The 23,592-nt window shown below is 39.4% G+C and overlaps 1 protein-coding gene, 1 long non-coding RNA gene and 1 pseudogene across 3 annotated transcripts in view; 1 reads left to right on the forward strand and 2 right to left on the reverse strand.

The window, feature by feature from the left end:
• LOC138846662 (uncharacterized) overlaps positions 1-23,592 on the forward strand; it is a 104,242-nt gene that overhangs the window by 47,300 nt on the left and 33,350 nt on the right. The gene's annotated exons all lie outside the window — the stretch shown is intronic.
• On the reverse strand, positions 3,521-4,489 carry ORYCUNV1R1620 (vomeronasal 1 receptor oryCunV1R1620). Its single transcript, NM_001167307.1, is given in 1 exon segment — positions 3,521-4,489. A coding segment is annotated over 1 exon segment (969 nt).
• On the reverse strand, positions 22,575-23,489 carry ORYCUNV1R-PS1554 (vomeronasal 1 receptor oryCunV1R-ps1554 pseudogene; annotated as a pseudogene).

Below are 23,592 nucleotides of genomic sequence, written 5' to 3' on the forward strand. Positions count from 1 at the left end.
CCGGCACTGCTTTACCCATTACGCCACAGAACTGGTCCCCCAAAGTATTCTTTCCCAGTTTGCACCTTCTTTCTCATCTTCAGTGAACACAAGAAGCTAAAGAAAATAACAACAGTGGATATACAGAAGCTTATGAGCACTGAAAAATGAAATAATTTAGCAGGCGATTCTAAAATTATCTCAATTACTAGATAAGTAATCTTACCCCTCAATTCAAGATAATTGAATGGTTACCATGATTTTCTGGCCCCATCCCCTTTTTGCTTATTGTTTGTAGTCTTGATTGACTTTCTAATTAATAAGGAGATAATTCATGGGTAGAAATTCATTCTTGGGGGCTGGCGCTGTGGTGCAGTGGATTAATGCCCTGACCTGAAGTTCTGGCATCCCATATGGGTGCTGTTTCGAGACCTGGCTGCTCCACTTCCAATCCAGCTGTCTGCTTTGGCCTGGGAAGGCATATAAGATGGCCCAGCTCTTTGGTCTCCTGCACCCATTTGGGAGACCCAGAAAAGCTCCTGGCTTTGGATAGGCGCAGTTCCAGCTGTTGCGGTCAGTTGGGGAGTGAACCATGGGGTTGAAGACCTCTCTCTCTCTGCCTCTCCTCTCTCTGTGTAACCCTTTCAAATAAATAAAAGAAATTCATTCTTTGAAATTTAGTTCAGGGAAATGCACTAGTTTACCAAGCCCACTCTCTGATACACCTCGATTTCCAGGTCAGACTTTAGAGTCCTGGTATTGGATAGCCCAGAGACTGTTGATTGGTATCCTGTGCTCAGTGATGGGCAGAGATGCCAGAATTCCCTGCTGAAATTCTCACATGTATCGAGCCTTTTTCTCCCCCAAATCTGACATGATAAAAATCCCCATATTTTGAGATTAAATATATAGTAACTTGTGTATGAAGAGCATCAAACATAGGATTGAAAATTTTAAATTTTAATACTCTTGTTTCTCCTTATCACCAGCCTTATGATAAATAAATCACTATTTTCCTAACACTATGCATATTTTCCCTTGGGTGTTACTTCAGCAATATGTAATATTACCCAGCAAAAAGAACATTGCTGATGTAATTATGGTTACTGCTATTTCCTTTTTCTAAAATTTTTGAGAAGATTTATTTTATTTGAAAAAATTACAGAGACTGAGGGAGAGACAGAGAGCAAAGTCTTCCATCTGATGGTTCACTCCCCAATGGCTGCTGCTGCCAGAGCTGGGCCAGACTGAAGCCTGAAGCCAGGAGCCAGGAGCTGTCTCTGGATCTTCCACGTGGGTGCTGGACCCTAGCACTTGAGCTCCTTCTATGCTTTTCCAGGCTATTTGCAAGCAGTTGGGTCAGAAGTGGAGAAGCCAGTTTTCGAACTGGAGCCCATGTGGGATGCTGGTGCTATAGGCAGCTTTACCTGTTAAGCAATAAAACCGGCCCCAGGAACATTTGACATGATGAAGTTTTTTCATTTTGACTCTTTAAAAATTCTTAAGATGATATATTAAAATTGAACAAATATACAAAATGCTGTGCTCATATAGCAAATAGAATTAGACAAACTTGGAGAGAAACACACACCCATGAACACACCATCACAATCATTGACATAAATATATCCATCTTTTCTAAAACTTCATTACACCTTCTGATTTATTATTTTATTATTACTGTCTATAAAATGGCCACTTAACAGCTACACTTTTAGAGAATTTTCAGTACATGATATAGCAGTGTTAACCACACTGTGCTACATGACAGAATTCTGGGCCTTTTTCATTTTGCAAACTTAAAACTTCTTATGTTGTGATTCATGATTCCGTTTTCTGTGCAACCCTGCAACCACTATTATACTCTCTGCTTAACTGAATTTACTGTATTTTAATTTTTTAAAAGAAGAGTTAAGGGAGAGAATGCACTGAGTCACTCCCCTAAAAAGGGCACAATGGCCAGGGCTGGGCCAGGCTGATGCCAGGTGCCAAGAACTCCATTTGGATCTCACATCGGGGTGCAGGGACCCAAGTACTAGGGCCATCTTCTGCTGCTTTACCAGGTCCTTTAGCAGCATCCTGGATTGGAAGCAGCCCAGCTGGAACTTGAGGAAGAGCTCTGATATATGATGACAGTATCACAGGTAGCAGCTTTACCCACTGTGCTAACACGTGGCCCCTGAACTTAGTATTTTGTATTTCTATCATATAAATGAGATCATGTAGTGATTGGCTTTCTGTGTCTGACTCACTTCACTTACTTAATGTCCTTCATGCCCATCCATATTGGTGCAATGCTAGAATTTCTCTCTTTTTTTAAGAATAGATAATAGTCCATGTTTATATAGCACAGCATCTTTATTCACTCACCTCTCAGTACATACTTAGGTTGCTTCCATATCATGGATATCATGAACAATGTAGTAATGAACATGAGTTAGATGATGTATTCACGATCTCATTTCATTTCCTCTGATTACATATGCACAAGTGGGGTCACAGGGTCATATGATAGACTCATTTTTAATTATTGAGGCCCTACCATGCCATTTTCCATAATGGAAATTTATATTCCTATCAAAATACACAAGAATTTACTTTTTTGCACATTCTCCCAACATTTGTTACATTTTCTGTATTTAAGGACTTTGCTAGGTTTCCATAACCAGCTCCTTTCAGCCAAATTCATTACATCAGATTCAGGGGTAACACGTGGTTCTCCATTTCTTTGGAGCAAGGAACATTAATAACATTTCCATAGGAATTAACGTGACAATTACATAGTAATTCACTTTTATTTCTTTAAATCATATTCTTTATTTTAAAAATTAAGACATTTATTTATTTGAATGGAAGAGGTATTGAGAGAGAGGGAGAGAAGAAGAGAGACAGAGAGAGATGTTCCATCCTCTGGTTTACTACCTGAATGGCTTCAGTGCACAGAGTAGAGCCAAACTGAAGCAATGAGCCAGGATCTTCATCCAGGTCTCTCATATGGATGATAGGGACCCAGCTTCAGATCATTTTCCTCTGTTGTCTCAGGCCAATATAGGGAGGTGGATCAGAAGTGCAGCAGCCTATATATGAATTGGTGCAATTTCAGATTAACCCCCTATGCCACAGTGCCATCCCAATGTTCTTTTTTTAAAGCAGAAATTCATGCTGTCTTATTAACCACACTCTGGTTAGAACAGATCCAGAAATATGCTTACACTTCCAGATGGATTAGTGCATGAAGAGCTTACCATTGTAATGGCAGGTGTTTGGCCAGTTGGTTCAGATCCCAGATCAAATTGCCACATCAAACATCAGAGTTACCAGGGTTTGATCCCCAGCTCTACTCCCTTCCCAGTCTTGCTGCTGATGCAGACCTGGGAGGCAGGGATAATGGGTCAAGTAATTGTGGGGAACTCAAATAGAGTCCCTTGCTTGCAGGATTTGTGTTTGGGACAAGCTATTACAGGCATTTGGGTGTGAATCATGGGTGGTTAGCTCTATGTTTCCCCCCCCTTCTCATGTAGAAAATAAATTAATTAGTAAATTAATGTGTTTTGATACATTGAGAAAAAACTCTGTGAATATTTCTATACTTTGCATGGTCTTGCTGTGTAGGGTTTTGTGTATTCCTGGTGCAGGCACAGCAGAGCCTATGGACTCTGGAGTCCTGGCTCATGAGAATGTAGGGGCTCACAGCAGGAAAACTCGAAGCAAGTACTGCAGAGGTGTTCACCAGCCACAAACTGGGGTTGCTTAATACAGTTACTCTAATATGAAAGAAGGAGGAGAGAGTGAACAAAGTCACAAAGGTGCTCACAAGGACAAGGATGCTTTGGGTGGCTCTGGATTCTGGGGAGGACTTGGAAGAAACACTGTTCCCATGGATGTATTGGACCTGCTGCTTGTGACTGCACAGAGTGACAATCATGGAGCTGCTGGCCCACAACATGAGCCCAACAAAGAAAATATCTCGCGATAACACGAGTGCTGCATACAGTGCTGCGTACTTTGTGATTCTGTCACTATTGATTGAATAGCAGTAGCTAAGGTCAGTTTTACTTGTGATGTTTTTGTCACTCCTGTTCCAAGTCACACGTGCTGGTACTATGGCATTTAGTATCAAGTTCACCATCCAGAAGAGTAAAATGTAGTGGCCAATGTGCTTGGTAGCTTTTGCTTTGAGCCTGGCCCACATAGTGTTCCTAGGACTGATGATAATGACCTGGGAGATACTCAAAATGCAGGTGCTGCTAATGGACACATCCCTGCCCACTCTGTGCACATAGAACATGAGCTTGCACCCTATGTCACTGAGGAAATGCCTCATCCCCAAAGCATTTGTGGTTTGGGGAACTCCTCTAGAGAGAATGACTAAGCAGTTGGCTACAGTCAGGTGTTTGATGATCAAATCTGTGGGCCTAAACTTGCATCCTGTGAAGTAGAGATAGAGATAACAGGAAATAAGAGAGAAATTCCCTAGGATTCCTATAATAGTTTGTAACAAGTAGATCATCCCAGTTTTCCAGTCTCTAGTGACCAATCCGTCATCTCCCAATGCCTGATTATTTTCTCTGATCCTGAGATTCCTGTATGGAAAATGAGGCAAGAGTTACATGTGTCAATATCAACCAGATTTAAATCTCTCAATACACAGTATTGTCCACTTACATCAGTTAACAACTTAGAGAAAGCTGTGTAATATGCATATTTAAGTCTTAAGGCTACCTACAAAATTTGATTTACAAACATGTGGAGACTTTTGAGTAATTCATGTATGCATAACTCCTTGAAAGGCAGAAGTATCCATTTCATTTGAAATGAAATTATCACTTGGGCAGCCATTTTCTAAATTTTCTAAATTTAAAATTTTTTAATGCATAAAGTGGTGATTTGAACCTGGAATTTAACTGGAAGCAGGTAACTTAATCATCTTGCTAATCTAAAAACTGGTTAGATGTGTACTTCAAATTACATATGTGCATATTTATTTTCTTATGATGTCAATTTATTAGACTAATGGGAATTTACTTTATCAATTTTTAATGAAAGTTTAATTCTAAGCATATAAATTTTCACCACATAAGCCTACATAATTATTGACTAAGCATTTAGGTAAATTTTTAAGATGTAAATCCTGTGGTTATAGTATTTTTTCTAATGTCCTTCTCTTTGAAATACAGTATTTTATTATATCAAATTGGTTATTGGTTAGGAAGGTAATACAAACAATATATTTCTGTTTTACTACTGGAAATAAGTGCTGGTCATAGGGTCTGCTATAGACCATATGACAGGAGAGACCATCCATGATGAAATCATGTATCGTGGAAACTAAATATTTCCACTGTAATATTATAAGATTAAATTGTGTCTAACACTTAATAATTTTAATAAATATTTTTAAAGGTTACTGAGTAGTAAAGTATTTAAACCCCATGGAATATCTATGGTGTTCAATCCTGGGTAGTTTATCATTTGAAACTGTGGCATATGTGATTTACATGAAAATATTTTCCATTCAGAACAAATGCTGGAAGATACATTTGTACATGGCAGTTGTCAGGTGACATGCATCTCTACTGGACAAGCCTTATGTGGCTTAAAAAGCCTTTCCTTATTTAAAGACCAAAATAATCTTACCATCTCCAAGTTACCAAGGATGTTTTTAGTAGGAAACAATCACTGACTGAATTGAGGATTCAAACAACAGGGTTAGAGAAAAACTTGCTATTCCAACATCTGCTCCTGGAATCCAGAGTTTCTTTCAGGAACAGAAGATTCTTGTAGGGTTTTCCAAGACTTTATCATAAGCATGTGATAGATAGATGTGTATCTCTGGTAATTCTGAAAGTGGAGTCTGTGACTCCCATCCAGTAGATGGAACAATAGATTTGTAAGAACTACCTTAAATACATCAGCATCATATATCAGGGTTAATTTCATTAAGACCAAGAACCAGTGTCATTGTACATGACACTGAATTACATTAGGAGCCCCCAGGATTGGAGTAGGGTACAGGACCCCATTTCCCTGTCCTATATCAGCACACATCTCAGAATCCTTCCTCCTTCCTGTGAGGCTGGGTCACAGGACCAGGAGCAAGCACAGGAGAATCCCCTTTCTCACCTGATCACTCACCCAGACTCCAGAGATGCCTCCTTGCTGAAAGCTTCTTTCTTTCCCACTGACATGGAAAATACCCTTTCTTTCGCCTCCAGGACAAGCGTTGGCATAAAGGTCACCACAGTTGTATTGAGAGGGATGGAGGCAGCTGGAGCACTAGAAATACATTTGTGTCTGTGACCTCACCTCCCTGCTGAACTGCAATTATCTTTTCATCTGTAGCTGCAGTGAATTGAAAATTGGGGATCTGAGAATACTGTGAAACTTTTTTCACTCTTGGTAACTGCCAGGATCCATTGAATCATAGTAGTTAATATCTCAAAGGAGACTGTTCATCTCTCACAGTGACTCTTCCTTTCTCAATTCCCTGGAGCAGACATAGTCTGCCCTAGAGGGAGCAGGAGATCCTGAGCCTGACATGGTAGGGACAAGCAGTGAAGCTCTTGAATATCCTTGGCTGCACAGAATCCTTGTCTACCCCTGAGAGAATTCTTTCCCAAACTTCAGACCAGTAAGCTCAACATCATTTATGTAATGAGCACAGCTCTTTGAACAATGCTCCTGAGAAAAGTTTTCAAAGACAACAGGTGCAATGAAGAACATGATGACCATAGTTTACATTAGAAACCAGTGCTCTTTGGTTCTGCATTGTGCTAGCTGGTAAAAGCCACTGCCTGTGAAGTCAGCATCCTGTAGGAACACCTGCTATTTTCCTGGCTGTTCAATTTCCTGTCTATTTCTCTGCTTATGGACTAGAAATGCATCAGAAGATGGCCCAGTTTTGGGCCCCTGGTACCCATAATGGAGGCCACAATGAATTCCTGGCTTTGGCATAGTCCAACCCCAGCCATTGTGTTCATTTGGGGAGTGAACCTGATGATGTGAGCTCTCCGTCTCAATGCAACTCTACCTTTTAAATAATTGATGTTTAAAAAAGAAGAAGAAGCCATTGTTCTCTTTATATTAATAAAAATAATTAAAAGAAAAATAAAACTGGAGGAAGGAAGGAAGATGGAGAGAATTGAATTGTATCTATGAAAAAAAAATTTAAAAAAGAATTGATACAGCTTCTTGGAGGAAATAAATCTCTTAGTATCCACTAAGGAAAGAAAGCACTAGAGTGCTCAGATACTCCATGAAACATTTTTTAGAAGATTGAGGATGTGAGGATTTTACACCAAAGCATTCTTTTCCAGTTTTTACCTGCCTTTCTCATCTCAGGTGGACACAAGAACTTGAAGAGAATAGTATAAGTGGATACACAGAAGGTTGTGAACCCTCAGAAGTGAAACCATGGTGTAACAGGCAGATTCTAAATTTCCCTTAATTAGTAGATAAGCTGTATTACTTCCTGAATGCAAGTGAATTGAATGGTTACCATGATTTTTGTCCCCACCCCTTTTTTGCTTATTGATTGTAGTCTTGATTGTGTAATTAAGGAGGAAATATAACATGAGTTGAAATTCATTCTTTGAAATTTAATTCAAGGAAATGCACTATTTTTCCCACGTTCTTAACCTAATGTACCTCAACTTCCAAGTCAGACTTTAGAGTTGTGGTATTGGACAGCCCACAGACTGTTGGTTGGTGCCCTGTGCTCAGTGATGGACAAAGCTGCCAAGATTCCCTACTTGATTTCATATATGCCTGAGGACTTTTGTTGCCCCAAATATGACATGATAAAATGCCAGATTTTGTTATTTAATAAATAGTAACCTGCTTTATCAAGAGAATTGAACACAGCATTGCAGAATTTAAGGTATAGATATTTTCTTTTTCTTTATCAGCAATGTTATAAAAATAAAGATGGTATTATTTTATGGATATTTTGAGGATTTTAAATACAAATTTGTTTCATTGAAATAGTTCACTAGTTTTATGACAGTATGCATATTATTTTCCCTTGAGTATTATTTCATCCGTATATAACATTCCTTAGCAAAAGGAACATTGCTGATGTAATGATTGTTACACCTATTTCCTTAACAAAGAATCAGTTCTAGAATTTTGTAAAAGATATTTTATCTGTATGAAAGGCAGAGTAACAGAGAGAAAGGAAGACACAGAGACAGACACATCTTCCATCTGCTGTTTCACTTCCCAAATGGCCATAACATCTAGGGCTGCGCAAGACAGAAGACAGGAGCTAGGAGCCCATTCCAGGAGCTCCACATGGATGCAGAGACCTAAGCTTTTCAGTATGGGATGGTGTTGTTCCTGGGCTATTAGTGAAAAACTACGTCATAATTAGAGCAGCTGGGACATGAGCTGGCCCCATAAGTGATGCCAGCATCACAGACAGCTGTACTTGCTCTGCCACATATCCAACTAAAGGAATGTGTGACATGAAGAGAGCATTGTAATTTTAAATCTTCTAAATTTCTTCAATTGATACATTAAAATGAAACATACACAGGAAAGCTGTACACACAGGGGGATTACAACTTGACAAACCTGGAGAGAAAACCACACCCATGAACACACCACAACAGTCATTGACATGTCCATCATCTCCAAGAGCTCAGTCCACCTTTGTGATTTATTGTTATTATTGCTATCTCTAAAAAGGACACTTGTCATGGGATCTATACTCTTAGAGGATTTTTACTACATGTTCTAGCACAGTTAGCCACAGTAACTGTGCTGCATGGCAGAATTCTAGGCCTTCTTTGCTTTATAAGATTAAACTTCTCATGTTCTGATTCGTGTCTCCAATTTCTTATCTCTCCATCCCTGTAACCACCTTTATATTCTCTGCTTTGGGTTTACTATTTTTTTTATTTTTTAAGATTTCTATTAGATATTTGAAAAGCAGACTTAAATGGAGAGGCAGAAAGGGAGGGAGGGAGAGAGAGAGAATGAATCTTCCACTCACTGCCTCACTCCACAAAAGGCCACAAATGTCTGGACTGGGTCAGGTTGAAGCCAGGAGCCAGGAACTGCACCTGGGTGTTTTTTTTTTTTATCTTTTATTTAATGAATATAAATTTCCAAAGTACGACTCATGTGTTACAATGGCTTCCCCCCCCATACCGTCCCTCCCACCCACAACCCTCCCCTTTCCCACTCCCTCTCTCCTTCCATTCACATCAAGATTCATTTTCGATTATCTTAATATACAGAAGATCAGCTTAGTATACCTTAAGTAAGTATTTCAACAGTTTGCTCCCACACAGAAACATAAAGTGAGAAGTAATAGATGATTTTTTTTAAATGATGATGAAATCAGATCAGACCTATTGTCATGTTTAATCCCAGTGAGAGTCAAGTTGGGAATTGATAATTTCTTTCTATTTTTTTTTTTTACAGAAGATCAGTTTAGTGTACATTAAGCAAAGATTTCAGTCGTTTGCACCCCCATAGAAACACAAAGTGAAATATACTGTTTGAGTACTCATTATAGCATTAAGCCTCAGTGTACAGCACGTTAAGGACAGAGATCCTACATGAGGAGTAAGTGCACAGTGACTCCTGTTGTTGACTTTACCAATTGACACTCCTGTTTATGGCATCAGTAATCTCCCTATGCACCAGTTATGAGTTTCCAAGGCTATGGAAGCCCCTTGAGTTCTCCGACTCTTATCTTGTTTAGACACGGTCATAGTCAAAGTGGAGGTTCTCTCCTCCCTTCAGAGAAAGGCACCTCCCTCTTTGAAGACCTGTTCTTTCCACTGGGATCTCACTCACAGAGATCTTTTTGCCAGAGTGTCTTGGCTTTCCATGCCTGAAATACTCTCATGGGCTTTTCAGCCAGATCCGAGTGCCTTTAGGGCTGATTCTGAGGCCAGAGTGCTATTTAGGACATCCGCCATTCTATGAGTCTGCTGAGTATCTCACTTCCCATGTTGGATCACTCTCCCCTTTATTTATTCTATCGGTTGGTGTTAGCAGATACTAGACTTGTTTATGTGCTCCCTTTGACTCTTAGTCCTTTCATTATGATCAATTGTGAACTGAAATTGATCACTTGGAGTAGTGAGATGGCATTGGCACATGCCACCTTGATGGGATTGAATTGGAATTCCCTGGTATGTTTCCAACTCTACCAATTGGGGCAAGTCAGCCCGAGCATGTCCCAAATTATACATCTCTTCCCTCTCTTATTCCCACTCTTATGTTTAACAGGGATCACATTTCAGTTAATTTTCAACACTTAAGAATAACTGTGTGATAATTACAGAATTAAACCAGTCATATTAAGTAGAACAGACAAAAAAAAAATACTATGAGGGATAATGTATTAAGTTGTCCATTAGCAGTCAGGGCTATGCTGATCAAGTCACCATTTCTCATAGTGTCCATTTCACTTCAGGAGGTTTCCTTTTTGGTGTTCAGTCAGTTGTCACCGATCAGGGAGAACATATGGTATTTGTCCCTTTGGGACTGGCTTACTTCACTCAGCATGATGTGTTCCAGATTCCTCCATTTTGTTGCAAATGACTGGATTTCGTTGTTTCTTACTGCGGTATAGTACTCTAAAGAATACATATCCCATAATTTCTTTATCCAGTCTACCGTTGATGGGCATTTAGGTTGGTTCCAGGTCTTGGCTATTGTGAATTGTGCTGCAATAAACATTAGGGTGCAGACCGCTTTTTTGTTTATCAATTTAAACTCCTTTGGGTAAATTCCAAGGAGTGGGATGGCTGGGTCGAACGGTAGGGTTATATTCAGGTTTCTGAGGAATCTCCATTCTGATTTCCATAGTGGCTTGACCAGTTTGCATTCCCACCAACAGTGGGTTAGTGTCCCTTTTTCCCCACATCCTCGCCAGCATCTGTTGTTGGTAGATTTCTGAATGTGAGCCATTCTAACCGGGGTGAGGTGAAACCTCATTGTGCTTTTGATTTGCATTTCCCTGATTGCTAGTGACCTTGAACATTTTTTCATGTGCCTGTTGGCCATTTGGATTTCCTCTTTTGAAAAATGTCTATTGATGTCCTTGGCCCATCTCTTAAGTGGGTTGTTGGTTTTGTTTTTGTGGAGTTTCTTGATCTCTTTGTAGATTCTGGTTATTAACCCTTTATCTGTTGCATAGTTTGCAAATATTTTTTCCCATTCTGTCGGTTGTCTCTTCACTCTCCTGACTGTTTCTTTTGCAGTACAGAAACTTCTCAATTTGATGCAATCCCAATAGTTGATTTTGGCTTTGACTGTCTGTGCCTCCCGGTCTTTTCCAGAAATTCTTTGCCTGTGCCAATATCTTGAAGGGTTTCTCCAATGTTCTCTAATAACTTAATGGTGTCAGGACGTAGATTTAGGTCTTTAATCCACGTTGAGTGGATTTTTGTGTAAGGTGTAAGGTAGGGGTCTTGCTTCATGCTTCTGCACGTGGAAATCCAGTTTTCCCAGCACCATTTATTGAATAGACTGTCCTTGCTCCAGGAATTAGTTTTAGCTCCTTGATCAAATATAAGTTGGCTGTAGATGTTTGGGTTGATTTCTGGTGTTTCAATTCTGTTCCATTGGTCTATCCATCTGTTTCTGTACCAGTACCATGTTGTTTTGATTACAACTGCCCTGTAGTATGTCCTGAAGTCTGGTATTGTGATGCCTCCGGCTTTGTTTTTGTTGTACAAGATTGCTTTAGCTATTCGAGGTCTCTTGTGCCTCCATATGAATTTCAGCATCATTTTTTCTAGATCTGCGAAGAATGTCTTTGGTATCTTGATTGGGATTGCATTGAATCTATAAATTGCTTTTGGGAGAATGGACATTTTGATGATGTTGATTCTTCCAATCCATGAGCATGGAAGATTTTTCCATTTTTTGGTATCCTCTTCTATTTCTTTCTTTAAGGTTTTGTAGTTTTCATCGTAGAGATCTTTAACGTCCTTGGTTAAGTTTATTCCAAGGTATCTGATTGTTTTTGTAGCTATTGTGAATGGGATTGATCTTAGCAGCTCTTTCTCAGTCATGGCATTGCTTGTGTATACAAAGGCTGTTGATTTTTGTGCATTGATTTTATATCCTGCCACTTTGCCAAACTCCTCTATGAGTTCCAATAGTCTCTTAGTAGAGTTCTTTGGATCCTCTAAGTACATAATCATATCGTCTGCAAAGAGGGATAGTTTGACTTCTTCCTTCTTGATTTGTATTCCTTTGATTTCTTTTTCTTGTCTGATGGCTCTGGCTAAAACTTCCAGAACTATGTTAAATAGCAGTGGTGAGAGTGGGCATCCCTGCCTGGTGCCAGATTTGAGTGGAAATGCTTCCAACTTTTCCCCATTCAATAGGATGCTGGCTGTGGGTTTTTTATAAATTGCTTTGATTATATTGAGGAATGTTCCTTCTATACCCAATTTGCTTAGAGTTTTCATCATGAAAGGGTGTTGAATTTTATCAAATGCTTTCTCTGCATCAATTGAGATAATCATATGGTTTTTCTTCTGCAGTCTGTTAATGTGGTGAATCACATTGATTGATTTGCGAATGTTGAACCATCCCTGCATACCAGGGATGAATCCCACTTGGTGGATGATTTTCCTGATGTGTTGTTGTATTCTATTGGCCAGAATTTTATTGAGGATTTTTGCGTCTATGTTCATCAGGGATATTGGTCTGTAATTTTCTTTCAGTGCTGCATCTTTCTCTGGCTTAGGGATTAAGGTGATGCTGGCTTCATAGAAAGAATTTGGGAGGATTCCCTCTTTTTCAGTTGTTCTGAATAGTTTGAGAAGAAATGGGATTAGTTCTTCTTTAAATGTCTGGTAGAATTCAGCAGTGAATCCATCTGGTCCTGGGCTTTTCTTTGTTGGGAGGGCCTTTATTACTGTTTCAATTTCTGTTTCAGTTATGGGTCTATTTAGGTTTTCGATGTCTTCATGGTTCAATTTTGGTAGATTGCATGTGTCCAGGAATCTATCCATTTCTGATAGGTTTTCCTGTTTGCTGGCATACAGGTCCTTGTAGTAATTTCTGATGATTCTTTTTATTTCTGTGGTGTCTGTTCTTACGTTTCCTTTTTCATCTCTGATTTTATTGATTTGGGTCTTTTCTCTTCTTTTTTTAGTTAGTTGGGCCAATGGGGTGTCAATTTTGTTTATTTTTTCAAAAAACCAGCTTCTCTCTTGGCTGATTTTTTGTAGTCTTTTTTTTGGATTCAATCCTGTTAATTTCTTCTCTGATTTTAATTATTTCTCTTTTCCCACTAGATTTGGGTCTGGTTTTCTGCAGTTTTTCTAGGTCCTTGAGGTGCGCTGAAAGCTCATTTATTTGGTACCTTTCCAATTTCTTGGTATAGGCACCTATTGCTATAAATTTGCCTCTCAATACTGCTTTTGCTGTATCCCATAAGTTTTGATATGTTGTGTTGTTGTCTTCATTTACTTCCAGAAAGTTTTTGATTTCTCTTTTGATTTCTTGAATGACCCAGTGTTCATTCAGGAGCATGTTGTTCAGTCTCCATGTGTTTGCATACTTTCTGGGGTTTCCTGAGTTGCTAATTTCCAACTTCATCCCGCTGTGGTCTGAGAAGCTGCATGGTATGATTCTAATTCTTTTAAATTTGCTGAGACTTGCTTTATGGCCTAGTATGTGGTCAATCCTAGAGAAGGTTCCATGCGCTGCTGAGAAGAATGTGAAGTCTGTAGATGTAGGGTTGAAAGTTCTGTAGATATCTGTTAGATCCATTTGGGCAATAGTGTCAATTAAATCTGCTGTTTCCTTGTTGATCTTCTGTCCGGATGATCTATTTCTGAGAGTGGAGTATTGAAGTCCCCCAGTACTATTGTATTGGAATCTAAATCTCCCTTTAAGTCCCTTAACATATCTTTTAAATAGACCGGTGCCCTGTAATTAGGTGCATATACATTTATAATAGTTACATCTTCCTGTTGAATTGAACCCTTAATCATTATATAGTGTCCCTCTTTGTCTCTCTTAACAGTTTTTGTATTAAAGTTTATTTTGTCTGATATTAATATGGCTACACCTGCTTCTTTTTGGTTTCTGTTGGCATGGAATATCTTTTTCCAACCTTTCACTTTCAGTCTGCATGCCTCTTTGTTAGAGAGATGTGTTTCTTGTAGGCAACAAATAGTTGGGTTGTGTTCTGTGAGCCAGTCAGCTAAATGGTGTCTTTTAACTGAAGAATTCAGACCATTAATGTTCAATTTGACTATTGATACGTAGTGACTTTGCCCTGCCATTTTCCCGGAAATATTTTCTAGTATATGCTTTGAGCTTCCCATGCTCTTTTACTGGTAGGTGTTCTTCCTTTCCCTTCTTTCATATTGATGGCCGTGTTTCTGTGTTTCTGAGTGTAGCACATCTTTAAGTATCTTTTGCAGGGCCGGACGAGTGGCCACAAAGTCTTTCAATTTCTGTTTGCTATGAAAGGTCTTTATTTCACCTTCATTCACAAATGAGAGCTTGGCAGGATATAATATTCTGGGCTGGCAATTTTTCTCTCTTAGCACCTGTGCTATGTCTCGCCATTCCCTCCTAGCTTGTAGGGTTTCTGATGAGAAGTCAGCTGTGAGTCTGATTGGAGATCCTCTGAGAGTAATCTGACGTTTCTCTCTTGCACATTTTAGGATATTTTCTTTATGTTTCACTGTGGTAAGTTTAATTACCACGTGTCGTGGTGAGGATCTCTTTTGGTCATGTTTATTGGGGGTTCTATGAGCTTCCTGTACTAGGATATCTCTGTCCTTCTCCAAACCTGGAAAGTTCTCTGCTAGTATCTCACTAAAAAGGCCTTCCAATCCTTTCTCTCTCTCCATGCTTTCAGGAACTCCTAGAACTCGAATGTTGGTTTTTTTTAATAGTATCCTGTAGATTCCCAACAATATTTTTTAGGTTTCTAATTTCCTCTTCTTTTCTTTGGTTTGACTGTATGTTTTCCTGTGCTCTATCTTCTAAGTCCGATATTCTCTCTTCTGCTTCACCCATTCTGTTTTTAAGGCTTTCTAATGTGTTTGTCATTTGATCTATTGAGCTCTTCATTTCATTTTGATTTCTCTTCACTATAACACTTTCCTGTTCTACTAGTTTCTGAGTTTCATTTTGACTCTTCCTTAAAATTTCGTTTTCACGAGAGAGATTTTCAATCTTGTCCATTAAGGATTTCTGTAGTTCAAGGATTTGCTTTTGAAAACTTCTAAATGTTCTTATCATAAATTTTTTGAAATCCGTATCTTGCATTTCTTCTATCTCATCATCTTCATACTCTTGGCTTGGGGTATTTTGCTTGTTTGGAGGCATCATAGTGTCATCGTTGATCTTGCTCCCTCTATTTCTGTGTTTGTTACTCGGCATAGTTAATTCTTCTTGCGTCACTGTGCGTTTTTTTTTTTCTTTTTTTTTTTTTTTTTTAGACTGTGTCCGTGTTAAGTGGACTGCCTGCTGTTGGAGGAGCCTTGGAGGCTTGAGATGCGTGCGGCCTGAGAGCTCTGCCTGGTTCTTCCAGGTTAAGGGTGTGCAAAGGTGACACCCTCAGGTTATGCGTGGTAAATCTCTCTCTTTTTATTTATTTATTTATTTTATTTATTCAGGGGGTAAGTAACACCGCAGGGCACGGCTGTGCAGAATTGATGGTATTTAGCTTCCAGTCTTTGGCTCCTCTGGACTCCCACTGGGTTGCCTAGGCTACTGAATTGTAGTGACTCAGTTCCTTAGCTCTCCCCCATTGATATGTAAATCCAGAGAGCAGGCCTGCTCTTTGTCTCTTGGGAATTCTTCTAGCTGCACCTGGGTTTATCATGTGGGTGTTAGGACCCAAGTGTTAGGGCGAATGTGTGCTGCTTTCCCAGCACTTCAGCAAGGAGCTGGATTGGAAGCAGGACAGCTAGAACTTGAACAAGAGCTCTGATGTGATGACATCATAGGCAGCAGCTTCACCTATTGTGCCACAGCACACACCTGAATTTACTATTTTTGATTCCTCATATAAGTGAGTTCATGTAGAGATTGTCTTTTTGTGTCTGACTCATTTCAGTTACATACTTACATTGTCCTTCATGTCCATCCATGTTGGTGCATTGCTTACATTTCCTTCTTAAGACTAGATAATATTCCATTTCTACATAGCACAATATCTTTAATCACTTACCTTTGATACATACTTTGGTTGCTTTCATGCCATAGATATCATGAGCATTGTAGAGACAAACATGAGTTCAAGATATAGTAAAGATCTCATTTACTGTCCTCTGGTTCCATAGGCACAAGTGGGGTCATGGGGTAATATGAAGTCCCATTTTTAATTTTTGAGACACTGCCATTCCATTTTCCTTAATGGCTCCATCCAATTTGCATTCCTATTAGCAGCATACAAGAATTCACTTTCTCCACATTCTTCCTAATACCTGTTACCATCCCTTTATTTAAGGAGTTTTTGTTATGAAATGAAGAACTCAATAGATCAAATGACAAACACATTAGAGAGCCTTAAAAACAGAGTCAGTGAAGCAGAAGAGAGAATATCGGAGATAGAATACAGAGCACAGGGAAGAATACAGTCAAACCAAAGAAAAGAGGACATTAGAAATCTAAAAAATATTGTTGGGAATCTACAGGATACTATTATAAAAACCAACTTTAGGGTTCTAGGAGTTCCTGAAGGCATGGGGAGAGAGAAAGGATTAGAAGGCTTTTTAATGAGATACTTGCAGAGAACTTCCCGGGTTTGGAGAAGGACAGAGACATCCTTGCTACTTACCAGGAATCATTACAGCATTGTAGTTATGATCTCAAATGAGACTGTTAGACTCTCACACTGATTCTGTCTTTTGTTAACTCCCCAGAGCAGATGGGGTCAGACTAGGAGGGAGCAGGAGATCCTGAGTCTGACGTTGGCAGGATGGGCAGTGAAGCTCTTGTGTCCTCTGGATGCACAGAAGATTTCTATCTACTCCACAGTGAGTTCCTTCCCAAACTTTAGACCACTAAGCTCAGCATCATTCAAGTAATGAGCAGAGCAGTGGGGAGAATGCTCCTGAGAAAGGTTTTCAGAGACACAGGTCCAGTGGAATACACAATAGTCATTGTTTACATTAGAAACCCCTTTTGGGGGAACAGCATTGTGGCTATCTGGTAAAAGCCATTGCCTGCAACTCCAGCATCTTATATGGACACCTGTTCATTTCCCTGTTTTTCCACTTCTGATCCAGCACTGTCCTTACAGCCTGGGAATAGTAACAGAAGATGGCTCATGTGTTAACCCCCTCCTTCCACATGGGAGACCCCAGTGATGCCCTGGCTTTTGCCTGGCCCAGCCCCAGCCATTGTGGTTGTTTGTAGAGTGAACATGCTGATGGGAGATCTCTCTCATTCTCTTCAACTCTTCCTTTCAAATAAATAAATAAATGTTTAAGAAATGAAGAAACCAATATTCTGTTTATACTGATAAAAAAGTGATAAAAAGGAAAAGAAGGAAGGAAGATGCAGGCAAGTTTATGACAAAAATTATTTTTAAAAATCACGAAATGGTACAGCACCTGCAATGAAATAAATAATGTAATAGCCCCTAAAGAAAGCAAACACTGGGTTTGTCTGGTGCTCCATGAAAATTTCTTTGGAATTACAGAGGATGTGGGGATTTTATACGAAAGCATTCCTTACGAGTTTGCACCCTTGTTTCTCATCTCCAGTGGACTCAGAAGCTAAAGAGAATCACATCAGTGGATACACAGAAGGTTATGATCCTCAGAAGTGAAACCCTGATTTAGCAGACAGCATCTAATATTCCCTTAATTACTACATAAGTCATCTTCTGAGATGAGAACTGAACTGGAGACCTGAAGAGTAACCATTATTTTCTGCTTTCCAATATTTGTTTATTGCTTCTAATATTGATTGACTTTGTGATTAATGAGGAAATCAGGGTAGGAAGGTGGATATGGGGGAAAGAACCACTATAGTTGAACCTATGAAAAATGCTTTCAATAAATAAAAGATTAAAAAAAGAAAAATTAAAAATAAAAAAAGAAATTTAGTACAAAGAAATGCACTATTTTCCCAAGTCCACTATCTAATTTAGTCAGACTTTAGAGTTGTGGTATTGGACAGCCCACAGACTGTTGGTTGATACTATGTGCTCAGTGATGGACAGAGCTGCCGGGATTCTCTGCTAGATTTCTCATATGTCTGGGACCTTTTTCTACCCCAAATCTGACATGATAAAAATAGCAGATTTTTATATTAAGTAAACAATAATTTCTTTGAAGAGAATCAAGCATAGAATTGTAGATGTTAAAATTTTAATACTCTTTTCTTTTTTTTTTTAACTTTTATTTAATGAATATAAATTTCCAAAGTACAGCTTATGGATTACAATGGCTTTCCCCCCATAACTTCCCTCCAACCCGCTACCCTCCCCTTTCCCGCTCCCTCTCCCATTCACATCAAGATTCATTTTCAATTCTCTTTATATACAGAAGATCAGTTTAGTATATATTAAGTAAAGATTCCAACAGTTTGCACCCACATAGAAACACAAAGTGAAAAATACTGTTTGAATACTAGTTTTAGCATTAAATCACAATGTACAGCACATTAAGGAGAGTTCCTACATGAGGAGTAAATACACATTGACTCCTGTTGTTGACTTAACAAATTGACATTATTGTTTATGGCATCAGTAATCTCCCTAGGCTCTTGTCATGAGCTGCCAAGGCTATGGCAGCCTTTTGAGTTCACCGACTCTGATCATATTTAGACAAGGTCATAATCAGAGTGGAAGTTCTCTCCCTTCAGAGAAAGGTAGTGAGATGGCATTGGTACATGCCACCTTGATGGGATTGAATTGGAATCCTCTGGTATGTTTCTATCTCTACCATTTGAGGTAAGTCAGCTTGAGCATGTCCTGAATTGCACATCTCTTCCCTCTCTTATTCCCACTCTTACATTTAACAGCGATCACTTTTCAGTTAAGTTTCAGCACGTAAGAAGAATTGTGTATTGATTACTGTATTCAACCAAAAGTATAAAGTAGAACAAACAAAAAAAAATACTAAGAGGGATAACATATCAAGTTGCTCATCAACAGTCAGGGTGAGGGCTGATCAAGTCACCGTTTCTCATAGTGTTCATTTCACTTTAACAGGTTTCCTTTTTGGTGCTCAGTTAGTTGTCACCTATCAAGGAGAACATATAGTATTTGTCCCTTTGGGATTGGCTTAATTCACTCAGCATAATGTTTTGCAAATTCCTAACAGGGATCACTTTTCAGTTAAAATTTAAACACCTAAGAATAATTGTGTATTAATTACAGAGTTCAACCAATGGTACTAGAACAAGAAAAATACTAAAATGGATAAAGTATTGCATTGTACATCAACCGTTAGTACAAGAGCTGATCAAGTCACTGTTTCTCATAGTGTCCATTTCATTTCAACAGTGTCTATTTCATTTCAACAAGTTTCCCCTTTGGTGCTCAGTTAGTTATCGCCGATCAGGGAGAACATATGATATTTGTCCCTTTGGGACTGGCTTAATTCACTCAGCATGATGTTTTCCAAATTCCTCAATCTTGTTGCAAATGATCGGGTTTCGTTGTTTTTGACTGCTGTATAGTATTCTATAGAGTACATGTCCCATAATTTCTTTATCCAGTCTACTGTTGATGGACATTTGGGTTGGTTCCAGGTCTTAGCTATTGTGAATTGAGCTGTAATAAACATTAATGTGCAGACAGATTGTTTGTTTGCCAATTTCATTTCCTTTGGGTAAATTCCAAAGAGTGGGATGGCTGGGTTGAATGGTAGGGTTTTATTCAGGTTTCTGAGGAATCTCCAGACTGACTTCCACAGTGGCTTAAACAATTTGCATTCCCACCAACAGTGGGTTAGTGTGCCTTTTTCCCCACATCCTCTCCAGCCTCTGTTGTTGGTCGATTTCTGAATGTGAGCAATTCTAACTGGGGTGAGGTGGAAACTCATTGTGGTTTTGATTTGCATTTCCCTGATTGCTAGTGATCTTGAACATTTTTTCATGTGTCTGTTGGCCATTTGGATTTCCTCTTTTGAAAAATGTCTATTGAGGTCCTTGGCCCATCTCTTAAGTGTGTTGTTTGTTTTGATGTTGTGGAGTTTCTTGATTTCTTTGTAGATTCTGGTTATCAACCCTTTTATCTGTTGCATAGTTTGCAAATATATTTTCCCATTCTGTCAGTTGCCTCTTCACTTTCCTGACTGTTTCTTTTGCAGTACAGAAACTTCTCAATTTGATGCAATCCCAAATGTTAATTTTGGCTTTCCCTGCCTGTGCTTCTGGGGTGTTTTCCAAGAAGTCATTGCCGGTACCTATATCTTGCAAGGTTTTTCCAATGCTCTCTAATAATTTGATGGTGTCAGGTTGTAGATTTAAGTCTTTAATCCATGTTGAGTGGCATGTACCAATGCCATTTCACTAGTCCCTGTGATCAATTTCAGTTCACAACTTCTTAAGTTGACACATTAAAATTGAACAAACATACAGATTGCTGTTCACATAAAGCAGATACAGCCTGACAGACTTCGAGAGAAACACACACCCATGAAAATAGCATTGAAAAATATGTTCATCATTTCCTAAACTACATTCCCTCTTTGTGATTTATTATTGTCATTTTGTTATTATCGCTGTCTATAAAAAAGACACTTAATATTAGGGTCATCCTTGTAGAGGATTTTCACTACACTGAGCAGCACTGTCAGCCACAGTCATTGTGCTGCATGACAGAGTTCTGGGCCTTCTTTGGTTTGCAAACTTATAACTTCTCATGTTGTGAATCATGCTTCCAACGTCTTCTCTCTGGAGCCCTGCAACCACCATTGTACTCTCCGCTTCTTTGAATTTATTATTTTTTAAATTTTTTGAAAGGTAGAGTTAGATAGAGAAAGAGAGAATCCACTGATTGACTCCCCACAAAGGCCACAATGGCAAGTGCTAGGCCAGGATGATGCCAGGTTCCAGGAAGTCCATCTGGATCTCATACCTGGGTGCAGGGACATAGTACTAGGGCCATCTTCCCCTGCTTTACCAGGTGCTTTAGCTGGGTGCTGGATTGGAAACAGGCCAGCTGGGACTTGAACAAGAGCTCTAAGATAAGGTGACAGCATCATGGGTAGCAGCTTCGCCCGTTGTGCCACATGCAGCTGCTGAATCTACTATTTTCTGTGTTCTATATAAGTGAGATCATGTAGTGACTATCTTCTTGTGTCTGATTCACTTCACTTACACAGTGCCCTTCATGTCCATCCACATTGGTGCAATGCTAACATTTCCTCTTTTTTAAGCCTAGATAATATTCCACTATTATATAGCACAGTATCTTTATCCACTCACTTGTCAGTACATATAATGGATATCATGAACAATGCAGTAACAAACACGAGTTAGATGATGTATTAAATATTTCATTTCAAATCCGCTGGCTACATAGGCACAAGTGGGGGTCACAGGGTCATATGATAGTCCCATTTTTAATTACTGATCTGCTGACATGCTGTTTTCCAAATGGTTCCATCCAATTTATATTCACTTTTCTCCAAATTCTGCCAATGCTTGTTACCATTTCTTTATTTAAGGAGTTTTTATTATGTTCTCATAACTTGCTCATTTCGGCCAAATTCATTACATCAGATTTAGGGGACACCAATGGCTCTCCATAATCTCCACATTTCTTTGGAGCAAGGAACATTAATAACATTTCCATAATATAGGAATTAATGTGACAATTGCATAGTAATTCACATTTATTACTTAAAAGAAAATTCTTTATTTTAAAATTAAAACATGTATTTATTTGAAAGGCAGAGTTATTAGGGGTAAGGTGTAAAATTGAGAGGAGAGAGAGAGAGAGAGATTGATTGATTGATTGATTCCATCTGCTGGTTTACTTCCCAAAAGATTCCATGTCCAGGGCTAAGACTAGGTGAAGCCAGGAGCCAGCTCTTCATCCAGGTCTCCTATATGGGTGACAGGGACACAAGCGCTCTGGCCATCAACCTCTGCTTCCCAGCCCATTAGCAGGGAGCTGGGTCAGAAGTACAGCTGTCTGTATATGAACTGGCACCAATATGAAAGTTACCACCATGCCACAATGCTGTCTTGTTACCCACACTATGGTATTGGGATGACTTCAGAAATGTGTTTACACTCCTGGATGGAATAGTGCATGGAGCACTTATCCTTGCAATGGCAGGTATTTGGCCTGTTGGTTCAGATCCCAGATAAAATTGCCACATCAAACATCAGAGTTACCAGGGCATAATACCTACCTCTGCTTCTGACTTAGCCTTGCTACTGATAGAGACATGGGAGGCAGGGACAACAGCACACTAATTTCAGTAGCCCCAATAGAGTTTCTTGCTCCCAGTGTTTGTGCCTGAGATCAGCTAATACAGGCATTTGGGTGTAAATCATGGGATATTGAGCTCTATCTCTGTCTCCCATTCCATTGTGTACAAAGTAAATTAATTAGTGAATTAATGAAATGAAAATCTTACTTAGAACAATCTACTGTGAATATTCATTAATGTGCTCTTTTGCTAAGTAGGGCATTCTATATTCCTTGTTTGGACATAGCAGAGCCTGTGTACCCTGGAGTCATGGCTCATGAGAACATAGGGGCTCACAGCGGGGAAACTGCCAGCAATTAGTGCAGAGGCGTTTACCACCCTCACAATGGGATTGCTTAAAACAGTCAATCAAATGTGAAAGAAGAGAGAGTGCTCAAAGACACAAAGGTGCTCACCAGGACGAGGAGGCTGTGAGTGGCTCTGGACTCTGGGGAGGATCTGGAGATGACATTGGTCGCATGGATGTATTGGACCTGCTGCTTCTGCCTGTACAGAGTGAAAACCATGGAGCTACTTGACCATACCATGAGTGCAACAAACAAAATATCTTGGAATAACAGCAGTGCAACATACAGGGACCCTGAGGATCTGTCTCTTTTGAAAGAATAACAGTATCCATAATCAGTGTTCTTTGTGATGTTTTTGTCACTCCTGTTCCTGGAAGTCACAAACATGGGCATCATGACATTTAGTATCAGGTTGACCATTTAAAAGAGTTTAATGGAAGAGCCAATGTACTTTTGAACCTTTGCTTTGAGCTCAGCCCACCCTGTGTTCCTGGGATTGATGGTGATAGCCTGGGAGATACTCAGGAGTCAGGCGATGCTAATGGACACATCCCTGCCCACAGAACACAATTTTGCACCCAATATCACTGAGGAAATGCTTCATCCCCAAAGCTGCCATGGTTTGGGGAACTCCTCTACAGAGAATGACCAAGCAGTTGGATACATTCAGGTGTTTGATAATCAAATCCGTGGACCTAAACTTGCATCCTGTGAAGTAGAGATAGGGATAATGGGAAAGAAGAGAGAAATTCCCCAGGATTCCCAGAATGGTCTGTGATAAGTAGATCGTCCCTGTTGTCCAGTCTCTGGTGGCCATCCCATCAGCTCCCAGTGCCCAATTGTCTCGAAGCATGAGATCCCTGTATGGGAAATGAAGGAAGAGTTACATGTATTAATATCCACCAAATTCACCCATCAAG

This window comes from Oryctolagus cuniculus, chromosome 18 (assembly GCF_964237555.1).
Source record: "Oryctolagus cuniculus chromosome 18, mOryCun1.1, whole genome shotgun sequence".
NCBI lineage: Eukaryota > Metazoa > Chordata > Mammalia > Lagomorpha > Leporidae > Oryctolagus > Oryctolagus cuniculus.